Below are 20,146 nucleotides of genomic sequence, written 5' to 3'. Positions count from 1 at the left end.
TGTTTTAAATGGTTCTACATTGTAAATTGGCTTAATTGAAATTGGTCAAGCACAGTCTTTTGACGCATATTGCACATTGGCATTGGATGGTCTCTCTAGATTTTGAGGTCATTGGATCAAACATTAAGGTCACATTGGCTGTGTTATTTATGATTGGATTGTGCAATAGGGCAATGAAATTTACCTTGGAAACAAATTTTACCTAGGCATGAGAAATACATGCCAGTTTACAATATGGAATTTTAGTTAATATTATTAAGTGTTTCATAGGGCTGTTTGTAGATTTTGTTTTCTGCATATTATTATGTTGTATACAGCAACTAATGCTTTTTTACTTGAATATAACCACTGAATGTAGCTTTGAATGTTAACAATAACAGAATGTTTGCATGGTAGCCAGGTAAAACAGAATGTAATAATTATGAATTAATTTTGTTGACCAGTAAAATCAAAACTTTGATTTATTTTACTGTTGGAACTTTTATTATATAATTGTATGTGGTAAAAGCATATGGGTAAAAGATTGGTATTTCCTAGAAGTTCAACCAGGTATTTCTTTTTTCATGTGACACTTACAGTAAAAAAGAAGGCAGAATAAGATAAAAAAGAATTACATAAATACAGTTTGATATGGAATTGAGTAAAATGAAAATATGAATGTGATGATTTTTTCTGTCTTGCTGAAATATACTACACAATTGTCTCCCTTTACAGTAAGATCTCTGTCAAGAGCAGAATTTAGCTAATAAATCAGTTTTTCATCTTTTATTTCAGGTGTAAGTTATTGAAATTATTTTGAGTACACTTATTTTCCAAAGAGGGTAATATAATAATTTGAGAATAAGTGAATAGTGTTTGAATTTGTCTGGTGTTTGTGATGTCCATGATTAATGTATTGCTATGGGAGGTTTTTGTTGCTGTAGAGGCCCAACTTTTCAGCCTTCAATTAATTTTAAGTAATTTGTTTGATATAATTATTTCTTCAGTGAAAGCCATCTTGTGTTAAAGATCAGCATGAATGTATACTTTAAATTGATTAAAATTGAGAACTGTGTATAAATACAGTTTCTTAGTGTTTCTTTTTTCTGATCTCATTTTAAAACTTTTTAATAATGTGGGGGACTAAAGCCTATTTTTTTCAAATGTTCATTGATATAAATAATTCATCTTTTTTTCCTATATCAGTTTGAATTTCCATATGTTACCATTATCTGCTACCTAAATTAAGACTGCCGAATTTGTATGAATTTTATATAGACACTTGTCAAGGCCTCCAGTAAAAACTTTTATAAGCTGTACTTGCATTACAAGAGTGTTAGAGTGTTTAAAAAAAGTTGAAACTCAGTATCTCAGACTCGTTTATATCAAAACTCTGGCTGTCTTGAAGATATTTTCAAATACCGTTTGGAAAACTCTTTCACAAAATATCATTTTAAGTAAAAATTCTACCTAAAATGCTTGATTTCTTTGAATTCAAGATACTGAGTTTCAGCTGTATATAAAAGATGAATAATGGTGGATAATTACAAGTAAAGAAATTGGATGCAAATTTTTCTTTCCTATATTTCAGGTAGGACGTGTGAATCCCCAGACTGCTGATGAACGTAGCCGCTTGCATCCTGTCACGAAAAATGTTTACATGCCACGCAAAATGTTCCCCGTCGAGCAATACGACAAATCTGCCGCACCAACCTGATGATAATTTACACTTATGGATAATTCTTTCATTTACTGTATATTTATTGAAAAGATATAATTTAGACAGAAAAAATATTTTTGATGATATTTTGACAATTTTCCTGACTTTTTACCTCAACAAGAACGTGGTTGTGTTGTTATTATTATTATATAATCATAAATCTTAAGCTAAATTTTAACATGTAATCCAACAAAAAAAGTTGTCTTTCATTGGTTTAGATAATATTATGGGTTTTTTTTTAAAGAATTGTTTGTTCAATTAATACTTTTGAAAATAATTTAACATTTTTGACAATCATTTAACAAAAGTAAGACATTGTTTGATCAGTAAGGAACAGTTTGGAATTTCTTGGTAATATAACATATCAATATAATATGACTTTGTGTAGTATCTTATCTTATACATTATACTGTTCTGATATCATGAAAATTTGTATTTTGTCAATGCTTTACCTGTTAGTTTATGAATAAGTACCGCTACTCACATTTCCATAATGGTCACGAGTATTTTGTAAATTCATTTTTGCGATGTTTAGGGGATATAGAAAAACAGAAAAAATGCGTCATTAAATGATAGTGAAATTCAATAGATTTACAAAGATTATCTTTTTTTTACATAGTAATAGGGTAATGGGTGTTGTTAGGGTATGCTGTATTTGATAGCAAAACTCTATGTTGATTATTCCTTTAAATACTGTCTAATCACAAATACTCATGAGTCATTGGAGACTAATTTTCATCAAATGAAATTAAGTCCAAGCAAAATTTCCGAAGATATTCATAAGTGGAAATCCAGGAATTTATAATGCTACAAAATAGTCATTTTAGGCAAAACCATCATATTTCATACCAAGAAAATGAAATGATTTCACAGATAAACTAGGATGAAAGATCAAACAATTATAGTATTCTCACATACCAGAGAACTTCTGTGGTTTCATAGTTGAACTTGTATTGGAACTGTTTTGAACCTCTTAATGTATACTAATGGTAAAGAGAGTTGAAAACAGTTGGTCAGTTATTTATTATTAAATAGATTAGAAGTAGGATATACATTTATAATTAATATTAAAATGGCTGCTGATGTATCAGGGTATTATGTTTAAGTGTATGATATGTCTGACTTAATGTAATGGGGTCAAGTCTGTCAAGGCATTTAATTCTATTAAATTCTACCATTATATCATAGATTGTGTAAACCAAATGTGGATTTTTTCGTCATTTGACAGTCAAGCATGTTGTTTGCATTTAAGAGTTTGCACTTCAGAGCCTACTATCTTTTAAGGTAGTGGTTGCAAAAAGGACAGCCAACAATATCTGTGTGATTATGCATTCTTGTATCCTGCTTTGGCATCCGTCGACCTTTATTGTACCAGTAGAAAATGCCAAAAAGGTTTGTGGAGAAGAAATGCCAAAAAGGCTTAAAGAGAAGAAAGGCCATTATGTAGAAAAAATGCCAAGAAGGCTTCTGCAGAAGAAATGCCAAAAGTCTGATGGAGAAGAAATGCCAAAAAGGCTTATGTAGAAGAAAATGCCAAAAAGGCTTATGGAAAACAGCTAATCGAGCAGAAATGCCAAATGTCCTTACTGACCACTACCTTAAAAGAGAAGGCTGATAGATGTTTCGCTGTGACAATGGTTTTATATTTTCAAGTTGCACTGTTCACAATAATTAATGAGATTTGAATTATTGCAAATATTATCAAGTCTAAAATGTTTTGTCAAAGGTGTGATGTGTTTATGTAGAATAGTTGCTATTTACAACCCAAAAATCTTGTTTTTCTATTTTCATATCACTCTTTCATTGAGGTGACAATTTACATTTTTAAGATTATGCTTGTAGCGAGATTGTAGAATGGCTTGATATTGCAAAGAATAATTTTGAGATCTTAGGTGATCATTTTGCTAATTTTCTCAGTTCTAGTCATATCGACATAATGTATTGTTACATTAAAACTGTGATTTTTTTTTATTTAGTGAAAAGACAATCACTAACAAATGTTATAATACTCTTTATAATGCATGTTTATTATACAAGGAAAAGTGGAAAATACCCTTAAGGTAGAGGACTTCAGTCCTGAAAATGTGGTCAGCAATTTTTGTATTGGCCATATGTGATTTCAGTATTTTCGTGATGGTACAGAAAGCCATGTGCTTGAGCTAACTGGAACAGCTGAAGAATAAGGAATTAAAAATTGAAGGTTACATAGAATTTACTAAGTGTCATTACAGGTCCGCTAGCTTGAAAAATGTGAGAACTGATGTCACAATAGTCCATAAAGTTAACGTTTTAGAAATTCTGATTGTTTGCTAATTTGTAATATTTTGTCTTGATTAAGAACAGAACAGAACAGAACAGAACATACATTTATTAGTCTATTAGCGTTAAGGAAATATAACTGAACCTATATGGTAAAATATATATTTTGAAACTAGAAATTTATTTCATGTTTTAAACAGCTACGATTTTACATATTTATAAACTGTAATGCAAGACTTTGCATTTTTAATGCAAGGATGATAGGTCACCTATCACACTTAGAGGCTTGAAAATAATGTACAAAGTGTGTGCAGTATTTGTTAAAAATAACCATTGTAGGTATCATCTATACAAGTGCTATTTTATTGGATACTTTATTTTTTTTCAAATTGAACAAATTACACAAGCTGCATGCCAAATGAAAATGTCGTATATGAGATCCGCTAAAAATGTCACATTTCTGTTAGACTCTATTTATTGAGATACATGCAGGAAAATCAACTTTTAGCCCTTACCCTGCTAAATTTCTATAATGAACTTTTCCGTCTTTCAGTTTGGACAGTACCATTAACTATAACAAGAGATGCATACCAAAACAATACTGACTGAATGGCAAACTGTGTAAATCTTGATCAGACTACACAAATGTGCAAGCTGATCATGATCTACACTGGTTGCAAAGGCAGAATCAGTCATGTCCAGTATGATAAGGGTCAAAGGAAACTCATTTGCATATTGCATTGTGAGAATGTAAAAATGTTTTTCAGAAACTTTGTCAGAATTTTTTAGATTTCTTTTTTTTAAGACCATAATGTTATTTTCAGAAAATAATTTCTTTCCAGAAAATTAATTCTAAATGCTCCCAACAATTAATTTAAACTCTTGTGTTTTCTTGCCATGTTATGTTTAAAATTCATGATATTAAAAAATAAATATTATGGTATATATATGTTTGCAGTATTTGATTTCATGAATATTGTTCTTTTGATATTTTTTATTATCCAATTTTTGAACTGTATGAATAAAAAAGATATATACATATATATAATAACCAAACCAAAGATTGATATAATTATCAACAGAATCATGGCTGACCATTTTCTCATCACATATCACCCTGGTCATTTTGTTAATTGCATAGATGCTTATTAAGTAAAGTGTGAAAAAAGTGTTTTTATCATCAATAAATTAGGTCTCATTTTGTTATCATGAAATCATTCAGTGAGATTTAAGGATATTGGAGTTTCAGATTTGCTTTACTTTAAAGGTCTTCAATCAAACATCAATGTACTGTTTGATACAAGCATTTCACATTTGTTGATGTTTCACTAGTCTTATTCTTGTTTAGAATCAGTATTTATATCAAATCAAGGAAAATAGCGGCAAAGGGAGAATTTTTCATTAAAGCTCTTAATGTGGTGCATAACACTATATTTCCAAAAACATACAGGTTCACTCTAGCAAATAGAATTTCTTTTAGTGTTATACGTCACCTTCATTTCAATAAGTATATTAATATTTTCTTGTGTATTTGTTTAAGTTGCATGCAATGATACTGACTGCAATTAAGTGTCGGAGAGCATTCTGATATATGTATATAACAGAGAGCATTCTGATATTTAACAGAGAGCATTCTGATATATGTATTTAACAAAGAGCATTCTGATATTTAACAGAGAGCATTCTGATATTTAACTGAGAGCATTCTGATATATATATATATATTACAGAGAGCATTCTGATATTTAACAGAGAGCATTCTGATATATGTATATTACAGAAAGCATTCTGATATTTAACAGAGAGCATTCTGGTATATGTATTTAACAGAGAGCATTCTTAGATTTGTATTTGTCAGTCTGAATACATTCTTGGATATGAATTTGTCAGAATTCACTCTGGGATATGTATTTGTCAGAGAGCATTCTGGGATATGTATATTTGTCAGTCTGAATGCATTCTTGGATATATATTTGTCAGAGAGCATTCTGGGATATCAGTTTCTCAGAGATATTCTGAGTTATGTATTTTTTCATACTGAGAGAATTATTCTGTTTTAGTCTGATAGCATTCTGGGATATGCATTTTTTATAAGAGCATTCTGGGATATGTATTTGTCAGTCTGAATGTATTCTGGGATATGAATTTGTCGAAGAGCATTCTGGGATAAGAGCATGCTGGGATATGTATTTGTCAGTGAGCATTCTGGGATCATCTGTGATATGATAGAGCTTATATGCTGTGATATTAGTGTATAGTCTTATCTTGTGTAAGAAACCCTATTAGTACTTTATAGGGACGTCCTTTTGACATAATTAAACTGTTGAACTTTTACAACTTTTTTACATTTTCTTTCAGTCAGTATGTTAGGTGGTACATGTAACTGTGTTTACTAACATGAAAATGCAGTAATAACATTACAGTGACTTTAAAATGCCATTCATTCTCCATGCCATCAACAATCAAAAGGTTAACCCTTTTTCCAGTAATCTGCTAGATATGTAATAGCCACTTCATTGTATCCTGCATAATCTAGGATTAAAAAAAAGAAGAATTTTAGATCAGTTTCAACGCCACCATTTGATCAGCTGTTTCTTTGCTAGCACTGTCATTATGCAGTCGAGGAGATTACATGGTAAGCCTTTGGAGACCGGTATCTCACTGGAACTAGTACATATATATACAGACAACATGGCATTCGCTATGTTTTTATATCACTTGGGTCAGAACATTCCCTTTCAAAAATACTTTGTGACATTGTCATCCTCTAGTGGAATTAAATTTTTCACAAATGATGGTCCTCTCTCGAAGGGACCAGTGACGGAATCGCTATGGTTAATAATGACTTTCCATCTAACATAGTAACTATGATAGTTTTCTTTTGAACAACTTTGGGTATTTACCAAATTTGGTTGAAATATCCTTTCCTTGGATTTTAAAATTGTAACAAGAGGTATTTTTGTTCAACCGACTAATTGAGTCGGATTTGACTTGATGCAGCCTCTACTAGTAGGAGGGACTGCTGTTGTCAAGTGGTTAATATCGTTGACTTCAAAACACTTGTCATTCACTGATGTAAGTTCAAAACCTCGCTTGGGATGTAGTTCTACATGGAATTCTTCATGTATGTGTATGTGGAAGGATGGTGGTTCTACCTTCCAATGCTTGATGACTCGGAGGGGCACATGGGGTATTCTTCCAGTATCAAAAGCCGTAAAAGTGGCCATATGACCTAAATTGTGTCGGTGTGACTCTAAAACCCAACAAACACTACTGGTAGGTATTCAAAGTTCAGCAAATTGTATATGACTGGATACCACCACTTGTTAGCCCACCATCATCAGATGGTGGGCTATTCAAATCACTCTGCGTCCGTGGTCCGTCGTCCTTCCGTCCGTCCTTCCGTCCGTTAACAATTTCTGGTTATCGCATCTCCTCAGAAACTACCAGGGGGATTTTGACCAAACTTTGTCAGAATGATGTATTGGTACCCTAGTTGTGTCCCCCTGAAAATCAGACTGGTTCAACAATTTTTTAGTGAGTTATGGCCCTTTGTTTATTTCTATAATTTACATAGATTTATATAGGGAAAAACTTTGAAAACCTTCTTGTCCAAAACCACAGAGCCTAGGGCTTTGATATTTGGTTTGAAGCATCATCTAGTGGTCCTCTACCAAGATGATTCAAATTATTTCCTTGGGGTCTAATATGGCCCCGCCCCGGGGGTCACATGGTTTATATAGACTTACATAGGGAAAAACTTTGAAAAACCTCTTGTTCAAAACCACAGGGCCTAGGGCTTTGATATTTTGTATGTGACATCATCTAGTGGTCTTCTACTAAGATTATTCAAATTATCCCCCTAGGGTCAAATATGGCCCCGCCCCAGGGGTCACATGGTTTACATAGACTTATATAGGGAAAAACTTTGAAAATCTTCTTGTCCAAACCACAAAGCCTAGGGCTTTGGCATTTGTAATGTAGCATCATCTAGTGGTTCTCTACCAAGTTTATTCAAATTATCCCCGTAGGGTCAAATACGGCCCCGCCCTGGGGGTCACATGGTTCATATAGACTTATATAGGGAAAAACTTCGAAAATCTTCTTGTCAATAACCTACAACATTCAAATTTGGACCACATGTATGGTTGTGAGTGGCAAGATGAACCTTGACATGAGTTGACCTTGATTTTGACCTAGTGACCTACTTTCACATTTCTGTAGCTACAGCCTTCAAATTTGAACCACATGCATAGTTTTGTGCACTGAAAAAACTTTAACCTTGACATTGACCTAGTGACCTACTTTCACATCTTTGAAGGTACAAGCTTCAAATTTGGACCACATGCATAGTTCCGTGTTCTGAAATGAAATTTGACCTTGATTTTGACCTAGTGACCTACTTTCACATTTCTCAAGCTACAGCCTTCAAATTTGGACCACGTGCATAGTTTTGAGTACCGAAACAAACTTTGACCTAGTGACCTACTTTCACATTTTTGAAGGTACAGGCTTCAAATTTGGACCACATGCATTGTTCTGTGTTCCGAAATGAAATTTGACTTTGACTTTGACCTAGTGACCTACTTCCACACTTCTTAAGCTACAGGCTTCAAATTTGGACCACATGCATAGTTTTGTGTACTGAAATGAACTTTGACCTTAAGATTGACCTAGTGACCTACTTTCACATTTCTGTAGCTACAGGCTTCAAATTTAGACCACATGCATAGGATTGTGTACTGACACAAATTTTGACCTTGACATTGACCTAGTGACCTACTTTTACATTTTTGAAGGTACAGGCTTCAAATTTGGACCACATGCATAGATTTGTGTTCTGAAATGAAGTTTGACCTTGATTTTGACCTAGTGACCTACTTGTACATTTCTCAAGCTACAGGCTTTAAATTTGGACCACTTGCATAGTTTTGTGTATTGAAATAATCTTTGACCTTAAGATTGAGCTAGTGACCTTCTTTCAGATTTCTCAAACTACAGCCTTCAAACTTGATGCACATGCATATTTTTGTGCACAAAGAACTTTGTCCTTGAAATTGATCTAGTGACCTACTTTCACATTTCTCAAGCTACAGCTTGTAAATTTGGACCACATGCATGGACTATATGCACATTGTTGTGTACGGAAATGAAATTTGACCTTGAGCTAGTCAATAAGTCTTGAAATTTGGAACACTCAAAAATGGCACATTGGTGGGCGCCAAGATCACTCGGTGATCTCTTGTTTTCCCATAGCTTCGGATTTCCATTATAACATAATGGCGTTTACGGCCTCCCATTAATTGAAACATGTACATTTTGTATATCTAATCACGTTTTATTAAGAACTTCCCTAGTTCCACCAAAATAAACTGAAAATTAACCGTTCCATTAATTAAACTTTCTTTCAATACCCAAACTATGTCAGTATTGTCAAAACTCTAATTGCACTAAATAGGTTCATCACTTCTTTGGTTTGTTTACATTACTGGCCAATCAGAACGGACTAAACCTTACATTTTTCCCAGAGTATACGATGATTTTATTCCCAGTAAGTTCCTTACAAATGTACTTTTTTAAATTGGTGCATAGGTAATCTCTGACCATGTGGTAGAAAAATAACCACTTGAAATGCTACCCTTTTGACCTTTGATCTCAGCCGTCCGGCACTAAGCATGAATCGACATTCCTGGATGTCGTCTAAATATGCTTTTTTTTAAGCTATTTGACATGAAAAAGGTATGAAGTGGACAAGGTGAGAAAAAAATGTACTGTTGGTTTAAATCATTTGAAAAATCTTCAAGAGGAATGTATGAATGAGTATACTCTTCTAGAGTGAGGCGATTACTGAAGATGACGATGAAGGAATACTGTTCGCTGGTATACAGAGCGTGGTCGTGACTCCAGTGAGCCTCACTTTACCTTTAATCTGATTGTACGACGTTGACCTTGAACCGGCATAGTTTTCAATTACTTGTCATGGTGACCTAGTTTTTTACCCCATATGACCCAGTATCAAACTTGTATTATGGTTACCATTCTGACAAAGTCACATTAAGATTACACAAACATTGTGACAAGCTATAATGTTAACAGAAAAAAATGCTTATGACGCATGTCGATGCACGATAGCTATAGGGGGATCACAAAATCCACCTTGAGCAACGCTCAGCTGAGCAAAAATAAATGAAATGACACAGTTCAATCTATTTCCCTGTTTAAGAAGGCGGCGGCCAGTTCTGCGTTTTTAAGTGTCTTTTATTGATCTGAGACCCATATGCTCCAATCTCTTCAATTTATTTTGATTAATCTGAAGCCTTTTCTTCCGATTTACGTCATTTATGATACTAAAATCGAGCAAGCCTTGTCATACTGACAGGCGATAAGGGCTACCATAACCTTTAAGATCTCTGTATATTGTTTAATCTATAAAAAAAAAATGACTAAAGTTGATTATTTATTAAAACTCAGTCTCTCAATTTATATTTAGCACGCTGTAACGGACAGTTCTGAAAATCAGCAGTTTTTCCACATATCTTACATTGTTTTATATATCAATAATGTTTATAGCTTTGGGACATAAGGATTCCATTTGTTGTAACAGTGGTTCTAGAGCAGGGAGACCCGTGTTCTACTTGAACTGTAAGAAGCTGGAGGTTACCATATGACTTTATTCGTGCTGGAAAGTCACCGTATGAGCTTGTCCGTGCTGCAAAGTCGTCATATTACTTAACCCGTCAAATGTTGGAACCGCATATGACTTAAGGTGATTGACCCGTGATGCCACTCGGCAATTTCCGTGTAATTACGTATTATCGTTTAAGCGATTCGGCATTTTTCGGACGTACATACAGCACATTCGCGTGCCGAGATTTGCAGATTGTCATTACGGGCTCACTGCCTTTAATTGTGTCATCTTTATGACATGAGAAAATTCAAATAATATAGAAAGAAATCAAACGGACTTAAATGTCTCAAATTTTATTTGAGAGACAGTCTGACAGACATTTCAAGAAAGTCAAAGAAACGTAGGTGTCGGATTCGTGTAGCCCTGAATCCAAGTGACATAGTTCGGCACTCGCACATAAACACTTGGCTTTGTTGTGTCGCATCCGCTTGCACCCCATGACGTCACCCCTGCGAGCTTGCCGTCACACACCATGGGACCGCCACTGTCACCCTTTAAGAATCAATGTAGATTTTTAGAAGTATAATGTATTGGTTCTCGTTAAACTGACATAAACATTCAATCAGCAACCACAAATGTTCATACTTTTCTCTCTCACTTATTCAGGTTATAGAGTATCTGGCAAGTGATATATTCAAAGACACGAATTTTGGATCTGGGATAAAAAAAAAACGACCCGACAGATAAAAAAAAACATGCTTTCTTCCTAAATCGAGCAAAAATGAAGAAAAAAATGTTATTTAATCAGAAGAGAAATTTGTATTTGTTTTCATTACAAGGAGTTAAAAATACAAATATATTGTTATTTCATGTTTTGTCAGTGAATAAAATGATCATATTATTATTAAGAAGCGTTCCAACCTTTCTGTATTGGTCCCCCACTCAAGTTTTGAAATTTATGCATATCAAATCCTGAATTCTAAGAAGAAAATATGGCGGTCGGTAACTCTAGGTTTAAGTTGTATTATGTCCAATTATCCTTGAGAAAAATATATTATGAGTAGGAATTTTTATCAAGGTGCTAGACCCTTGTAGGAAGTGGTATCAATGATGAGTGTTTCAAAAGTCGAATGCAGTATTCTAGTGAACGTTTAGGATAAACTTATCTATAAGAAGGAAACATTTATACAGTCAAAAGGTGATGCTCCCCACCTCTACCCCCTGCTATTGCGCCTATGTATACAGTAAAGGTACACTGAAACTACACCTTACAGCTTTAATACTTTCAATCAATCTTGCCACTCTTTGGCAGTTTCATAACAATGGAAGAATGTTATGCACATGCATAAATATAGAATTTTAAATATAAAAGCAATTCAAAAGCAGTTATTTTGGAAGTCAGATCTTTTTTTTTTTTTTTCATTATGTTGAAGCCAGAATATTTTTTTTCAAGGAAATCAAAATTCAAAATTCCAGCCCTCCTCCCCTATCCCAGGATATCAAATGGTCGGTCCCTTACGGTATGTCCTTTTATTTTGACACCAGTCAGCCATATACGTTCATATATTAAGGTGCACGTAATGTAACAAAAGGGACCTATCTATCATTAATATCTCATTTAGTGAAATTGAGTTTTGGTTGCCATTTTTTTTTAAATGACCGCCGTGTCGGCCATCTTGACTCATATTGTTTTGGTCTTATGTACCTGTGCTAAATTTTGTGCTTTTCCCATTTTGTGAAATATTGTAGCATTTTCTGTTACGAATTAATCGGACTATTAATTGAACACTGAATGATTACACTGATCAGTTTTCAAGTACATGTGTGTTATACAAAACTAAGAGTGTCAGCAATTTGAAACAATCCCAATACTCATTGGATAAAAGAAATGTTTGAACAGTAAATATACTTTTTTGAGAAATTCACACCAAATTTTCTTCTTTATTCACAAAACGAGTGTACCTTCATTTATGAGGAAAACATTTTTTTTTTATAATTTCTGACTTATTCCTCGAATAAATGACCTAAAATGTTGTTCATATACACTTTATAAAAAGTATTTACCTTATATAATTAAAAAAAAACTCTTGCACAAAAACAAGTTTTTTTTACTCACATTGCAGGAGCCAGTATTAGGATCGTCAATACAGACATGGTACTGGTGCGAGTACGCTGGTTGTAATATTGTGTTCCACTTGCTCACACATCCCGATTCGGTCAGAATTGTACCCGTGGTTTCTTGAAGAACATCCGGGGATGTATCTGTTGATATTATGGAATACAAGATATTACTACACATCTAACATTTAGTTTCGCTTTCTCCTTCTTCCGCATTCTTAAAAGTCAATGCTGTATTCTTTTGGTTAAAGCCTTATGAACATCTTAAGCACCACCAGATATCTCATACTCGAAATACAGCGATTTATTTCTAAGAAAAATACTGGTACAATATAGATCAATTCTTTTAACATTATATAGGATGAATATTTATGGTCCAAAGGCCTTTCTTTAATATACAGTTAATGTATAGTTACATAGTAGTCCTCGATAATAACTTTCAAACAACAAGGTGTATATATAGTGTATGCACAGTAGTGTATATAGAAAAATACCAATAAACTGTTAATTTTCTTTAGCCACACGCGTTTATTATTTGTTGAAATATTTTAAATTGTAATTCAAGTAAATGTTTTGATACCTCTTTTAAATAAAACTAAATATTTAGTGTTTATATCCAGACGTTTATAGCAGAGTACAATGTACATAAATGAATGTTTGCTGAAATTCTGTCGTTTCATTCTAGCATGGTGGCGAGATTTATTTATGAACAACAACAGCAACAAAATATATAGTATGCGCTTGGCTGAGCATTAAAAGAACGTAAAGCATTGCATGGGCAATAACAAAAAACGCCGAAAATACATTTATGTGGCGGCTGATTTCTGTCCGCATTTCGTTTCGTTTGAAGAGCGATAACACGACAACACACCAAATCCACAAATAAGTTACGGTTTTTGCCGTATTGGCGCGCTGTCGTTCTCTTCAAACGCATCTGCTTAACAACAACAAAAAGCTAGCCCTTTTCTTTATAGCACAGAGGTTGGAAATTTTATTACATAGAAACAACACATTGCTGAATTTTGTAAAATCTGTTTTCTTTAGAAAGTTTTACTGAATTTAGGGTAACATGTCATGTACACTTGTGCCAAATAATTAAAAAAAAACAACAAAAAAACAAACAAAAAAAACAACAAAACATAATAACATAAGAAGATCTAAAATTGTACTCAAATTATGTCAACATGATCAGTATTTTACTTGATTGAAAAACTATGATTTTGATACACTTGTTTACCTTTCAAACAAAACACACTTTTATAAATAATTTTACCTGTTGAGTCTAGGCCCCAGCCGGTGATGGTACAATTTTTATTGTCCAAAATGTCTGTGGACAACTCGATAGCTTTGTCGGCCCAGGATGTAATTTCTTCAAAGAGTTCTAGCAACGCTATGTCGTTTGCATACGCGGCTTCAAGAAATCCAGCAGTGCCAGTATAGCTTCCATGCTAGAATAGACAGACAGACAAACATACATGCATCATTATATGTGTTTTCAGTGTCACAATAACTTAAGTTGTTTAGAGTATATTTTGAATTTTGTTTTCACATTTTTGTTTTAAGGGGAATTCATATTTCGTGTAGCTCAACAACATGAAGCTAAATGCTCTAGCTATTGAAGGCTCATTTTATCGTGACAAACCACTGTAAACAACATGTGAACATTTATTTTTGAAAAATGATACTATATGTTTTTATTCACATTTAGTTCCCATTCTTATCTAACTAACTTTTGAAGAACGATAGCTCCTCTGTTCGCTTTGATTCATTTTTCGAGGAATCCGCGAAAATGTACTGAAAATGTATGGTTTAAAGTCTGGAGATGGAGAAGAAATGCTTTCCTAACAGTCCCGGAGTCGGGGAAGAAATGATTTGTAATATGCAATACTGACTTATTTTCATTGAGCTGCCATCAAATTACCTAAATAAATTACCACGAGAACTTCGTGCTAAAAGCAACACTTACAGGGGTGATTTTCTTTATAGGATATACAGCCCTGTCTGGATCACTTCTTTTTCCGTTGTTAACCGCTACCCCAAACAGTGTTTCGTTGTAGTTGCTGAAAAGAAATTAGTTTCTTTCATAAGACTGTAAGATGGAAAGAATTTTATTACATCGACTGTTGCAGTGGCTGTGGGGAAAGGATAAGTAATCTAAACATTTGTTAAAAACGTGTATTTGTAAATTGATCTTGAAATTTTACTTAATATACTCAAGACTGCGAATTTGTAGCACATTAATTCTGTTGATACTTTATCAAAGTCCACTGAAAATCAAGTATGAATTCTGCCTATTTTTGATGTATGCTAGATCACTCGCAGTATTCAAAAATTAATATGATTGATGTTTTATAAACGTAATTCGGTAAGTAAATTGGAAATGTTTCTGTTTGTGTGTACTTAGTATCTTATGTAACTATTTCATGTATATATGTGTAATGTATTACACTTGTGAAATGTTTGATAAGTTAATATTGTCTTGGTTTTTGTGTCATATTTAAGCTCAATCCGGCTAAATTTCTGAAATGGACTAGTCCATCATTCAGTTTGGGCAGTAACACTTATTATTCGAAGCCCGTGGTTGTTCACTGAAAACTAATTGACTGAAGACCATGATCTAAGCCTGCATGGATGTGCAGGCTGATCTTGGTCTGCAAATCACTTGCCGGCAGCAGGCTAAAGGTTAAATGACCAATAACATTGCATCTATAAACCAGTATATGCCAACTGCCGAATAAATGAATTGAGTTGATATCTAATCCTTTTTTAGTTATAACGCTTCAGTAATCCATGTATGCCTCTAGCAAATCATGGCAAGAAACAAAACGGGTGGAAAATCAGTTTTTAGGCCCATATAATAATAAATGCTTGTCGTCATAACTGAGAGTAAGTTAGAAGAATTTGTTTTCAAATGACTGTTATCCATTCCTCAGAAAATGTATGAAAATTGCTCTTTGCTATAAGTACACTTATGAATAATTATTGTGCCATCAAATTATAATCTAAACGGTCAACGTCAGTGTTGTAACCCCGGGCTGGACTAAAACATCACAAATGAAACTATTTTATGCAGTACAGAAATTTAAATGTTGTAAGGTATAAATTAAACACTATGTGATTTCAGAAAGTTAGTTATAACTTTGAAAGCGGGAAAACCATTCCCTAAAAACTTTGTTACGGATACACACCTAACTGATAAACGACTCTCTCCTTTTGATAACAAAAATCAAATTGTCTTACTGTTTAATTTATTTTCATTGGTTTTATATGTTTGTTCTAGTTTTTCACTTATGTTTTAGTTTAATTAGTTTTACAAATAACATTGATATAAAATTGAAACTATAGGCACCATATAGCCATCATAGATGTAATCAGAAACACAAGAAGAAAAGAAGTGTTATACAGTGAAGCAACGTTTGTCCTGCTATAATAGGATATTGTTTGCTTGTCAAGGTTAAATGCCACATGTAAATCAGTAACCTTTCCAGATTGTGTTGTTGGATTCTGTACAAGTTATATAAGTTCTGTTCCACTGTAGCAAATATAGATTATACACTATCTAATCGACACTTTTCTACTTTTCTACTATCAAAATGAAATTTTGTCTTGTCCTCGGATTAGATCTACAGTAATGTGCTATACCAAGGGAGCTAAACAGACGACAAGGCAAGAGAAGCATGCATACGGAACATCTAAATGACTTACGCAAATTCTACGCAGTGAGCAGCGGTCACTGCCCACTTGGTTCCAATTATGGATGCTCCACAAACATGGTTGCCCTGATATTCAAGTGACAATTGATGGGGGTGTGCGGTGGTGTCGGTGGCTTGTCCATTTATTATCCGCGACATAAAATCCCCTGGAAATACATATAATATTTTAATTGACTTTTTATTTGAAAGATGTTATAGTATCATTATAAGGATTTATAAGGATACAAACAACCGAATCCCTCCTTCCCTTCCTCCGCCTCAAATTAATTTTGACACAGCGGACATAATTCCCCTGATCAGACTGACCAAGGAGCCTGACATAATTATGTCAAACTATTTCTCAAAAACATTTACAAAACGGAATGAGTATACGTTGATGCTGGTTAACTGATTCCTTAAGGCTTAAAGTTTTATGTTAAAAACAGATAAAACAATTGTCCAAATAGATGTTAATCATGATTAGATAGTTACAAAAGCACTATTTTCATTACTGCACGTAAGCTTATTGAGCTAGGACCATAAAAGAAGGTAACCAGAAAAAAATGGGTTCAATTAAGCTTTTTTTCCATGTTTATCAATATTCAAACCCTTGACATTTATTAAAGAAAAAACTACCAAACATAGGAGTCGACAAGAAATTAGCATAATATATGTCTATAACAAAAACTGCGACAGCCACAATATTAACAAGTGAAAATTCTATCTGACAATTATAACATGCTTGTAATTTGTATGAAACATATTTGATTATTCATTTATTAATACTCATAAATCTGATCCAATGTGGTGGTTTCTTTTGTGATACTCGAGGGTGACCGGTGCCACCTCCGGCTAGCCTGGGAAGCCGTTGATAATATGTGTGCTTTGTCAGAAGAAATCATACCTAATATTTATGCATTATAGATGCTACTAATGTGCGCTAATTAGTGTTAATTGGCATTCATCGAGTTTCTGATATTATCAATTTGCAGGTAAATAAAAGATTAGAAATTGTCAGACTGAATTCCCAGGCTACCTCCGGCACGCGGAGACGAGTCATGTTATAGTTCATAACATATAAAAAAGTCTCACTGCGTAAAAATTACACACAAAAAAATTAAATGTTATACTTGTTGAAGTCAACTTTCTCGATTATTTTCGATTAAATCAAACATGTTTTATTAAAATCATAATCGGCAAAAGTAGGCGTTTCTCAAAATTATCGAACACCGTCGACCAAACCTCTGTATATCCGAATGAAACTAATCCGAATACGAGCATCGTAGGCAGTATTCGCGAGACGTGAGGCCCAGAAAAAAAGATTACCGCTTAATATATAAGGAAACGTTTTCTTGAATAAATTTTTATTACTGTCTGACAAGGCGTTAGTGTATTGTATTTAGGTAAGGCATTTGGGTTAGTTTTAAATTTTACGACTGATCATCTACACTTGCTTATGTTTTTCAGTTGAGGTATCTTTAAACGTAAGAGTTTTTTTAACCTGGTTCCTCAACTAAGACAGAATTTTTCTTGCAAAACTTGATACCAGAATACCTTGCACAAGGAATGTATGAAATATGCCATGAGAATAATGTTTTTAAATTCCTCAAAGATCTTATTGACACGTTTAGCAATAATTCATTGGAAATGCAAGTTTGTAAAAGTTTTATTACATCCCTTGTTTTCTATCTTGGTTGCAAGAATGAAAATAATTATGTTTTAAATTTAAGCTGTTTTCAAACTTGGCCTTTTGATTCGGATTATTGAAATGTTTCAACATCTATTAAATCGAATTATATACATGTAACTTGCGTTTGTAGTCAACGCAACAGAAATACACCTCAGCTTTGAAATTGGATAATTAGAGAAAAAAAACACACATGTAAGACTGTAAAATGTAGATTTCTAACACAGATTCAGCTATATACAGTGGACCTTTTGGTATCTTGAACACACCAATAACAGAATATATGAAGACTTGGAAATATTGACTAAACCTTTGAATCATTTCGAAAAACAGAGATAAAAGAATATGCACGCAAGTAAGCAATATATCTTACGATTGTCTAATTAAATCATTTTTGTTTAATTAGATAATGTATTAAAATGCAGTTGCCGTAGCTACCCAAAGCTGAAAACTGAATATTGCTTTTGTATTTACCAATGGTCGAAGAAATGTGACCCGTCACGGAAAAAACATCATTTAATAAATTAAACATTTTTACTACTTTGAACTTAAATTGGGCCGTGCCATGAGAAAACCAACATAGTGGGTGTGCGACCAGCATGGATCCAGACCAGCCTGCGCATCCGCGCAGTCTGGTCAGGATCCATGCTGTTCGCTTTTAAAGCCTACTGCAATTAGAGAAACCATTAGCGAACAGCATAGATCCTGACCAGACTGCGCGGATGCGCAGGCTGGTCTGGATCCATGCTGGTCGCAAACCCACTATGCTGATTTTCTCGTGGCACGGCTCAATTTTGTTTCAAAAAATAGAGTCCTATATGTGCACTTTTGGTCGTGTTCATTTTATTTTAATTTTGATTTAGGAATATTATATAAAAACCAAAGAAGTATTGAAGCTACTGGAATTAGATCGTTGCTTCTCATCTGACAGAAACCGTAAATATGTAAAATGTTGTCACGGAGAATCTGTTTCCGCGGCATTTATAAAATAGTTTACTTTCAAAATCTAGATAATTAAAATTGAATGTCGACTTCTTTCACCGTTTCAACAAAATTATGTATCAAATATGAATTTAACAAAAGTGAGAACATAGACTAAATCTAAAAGTGAAATAAACAAATTCAGCGGATCAGTAAAAAAATGTAATGAGAAAAAATAAATTTGTGTTGAAGAGCGAAAGAATGAAGAAACAAAAGACAAATAATTGATAAACATAGAAAGAAGAAAAGAAAGCCGTAATAATATTTTTAAAAAGACTTACCGGACACAAGTCCACAGGACAACAACGCTAATATGACTGTTCCGAACATTTTTAGTTCTTCCGTCAGTGTAATCTGGATTAGCAGATGACAACAATGTTCGTTTTGCCATTCTTTTTATACTGTGCAGTTGGACACTTACCTTCTGTCAAGTATTTTTTGACATGAGAAACACGTTTGCTGGTCCCTCTTCTAACGTGAGAAAACAGAAGACTGGCAGTTGTTGAAAAGTTTGATGCAATATGTTCGTCAAAATAATTATAGTTTTTCCGTCTATCCCAAAAATAATTGTGGTACCAAACTAGCAAACACCTTTAAAAATCCTACCGTTTGTGATGCCGAATCACCTAGCCATGATTACCACCGGCAGAGTTTCTGCATCGTAAACATAGACCTGTAATGTCAATCGGCAATTTCCGGTCGATTTCGTGTGGTTATCTTTTATTCCAACATTCTTCGGCCAATTATATTGTATTGTATTGTTCAGGTAATTTGCGGCACCCTCGGAAGAGGTAGTTCATCCTTTCTATACAAACTGTGCTTAAGTAACTAAGTGCTATTATTTACAAATACACACTACGTGTGTATGTACAAGTGTCTGACAGGTGCAGATTAGTTGAAGAGACAGATATTCAGATATAAAGGAATCCGGGTACCAGACCATAGCTCTTTTTGAATAGACCCCTTGGTTCTTTAACGTGCCCGGTGTATAGCACCGATACACGCAAGGATTTGTTTCTGACCAGTACACCTTTTGTTGGGTAGGGAACACTGAAAAGCGTTTCTGAAAATTCCTGATCGAA

At 33.8% G+C, this 20,146-nt stretch overlaps 2 protein-coding genes across 10 annotated transcripts in view; one reads left to right on the top strand and one right to left on the bottom strand.

Annotated features, from left to right (window-relative positions):
• LOC123530246 (inner centromere protein-like) overlaps positions 1-6,295 on the top strand; it is a 31,367-nt gene extending 25,072 nt beyond the window's left edge. For 2 of the 9 annotated variants that reach the window (XM_053522125.1, XM_053522122.1), the window contains one exon: positions 1,571-1,671. Coding sequence is in view for 3 of the 9 variants with exons in the window: in XM_053522124.1 (XP_053378099.1) it covers positions 1,571-1,696 (126 nt within the window). In the remaining 6 variants the exon portion in view is untranslated. Of the gene's footprint in view, positions 1-1,570 lie in introns of all 9 variants that reach the window. The other 7 variants (XR_008366840.1, XM_053522124.1, XM_053522130.1 and 4 more) reach the window with 7 other exon arrangements.
• Positions 6,296-10,923: 4,628 nt separating this feature from the next.
• Positions 10,924-19,497, bottom strand: LOC123530229 (brachyurin-like). The gene is made up of 6 exons (XM_045310983.2): positions 19,346-19,497; positions 16,410-16,563; positions 14,671-14,764; positions 13,978-14,152; positions 12,703-12,848; positions 10,924-11,138 (listed from the first exon to the last, which is right to left on the bottom strand). Exons 1-6 carry the CDS (start codon positions 19,392-19,394, stop codon positions 10,977-10,979), a joined length of 780 nt encoding a protein of 259 aa, XP_045166918.1. The 5' UTR covers positions 19,395-19,497; the 3' UTR covers positions 10,924-10,976.
• Between the last annotated feature and the right edge of the window lie 649 nt (positions 19,498-20,146).

Source organism: Mercenaria mercenaria, chromosome 13, assembly GCF_021730395.1.
Source record: "Mercenaria mercenaria strain notata chromosome 13, MADL_Memer_1, whole genome shotgun sequence".
NCBI classification, from domain to species: Eukaryota; Metazoa; Mollusca; class Bivalvia; order Venerida; family Veneridae; genus Mercenaria; species Mercenaria mercenaria.
Note: the sequence above shows the minus strand (reverse complement) of the source record. Positions and strands in the feature narration are given on the sequence as shown.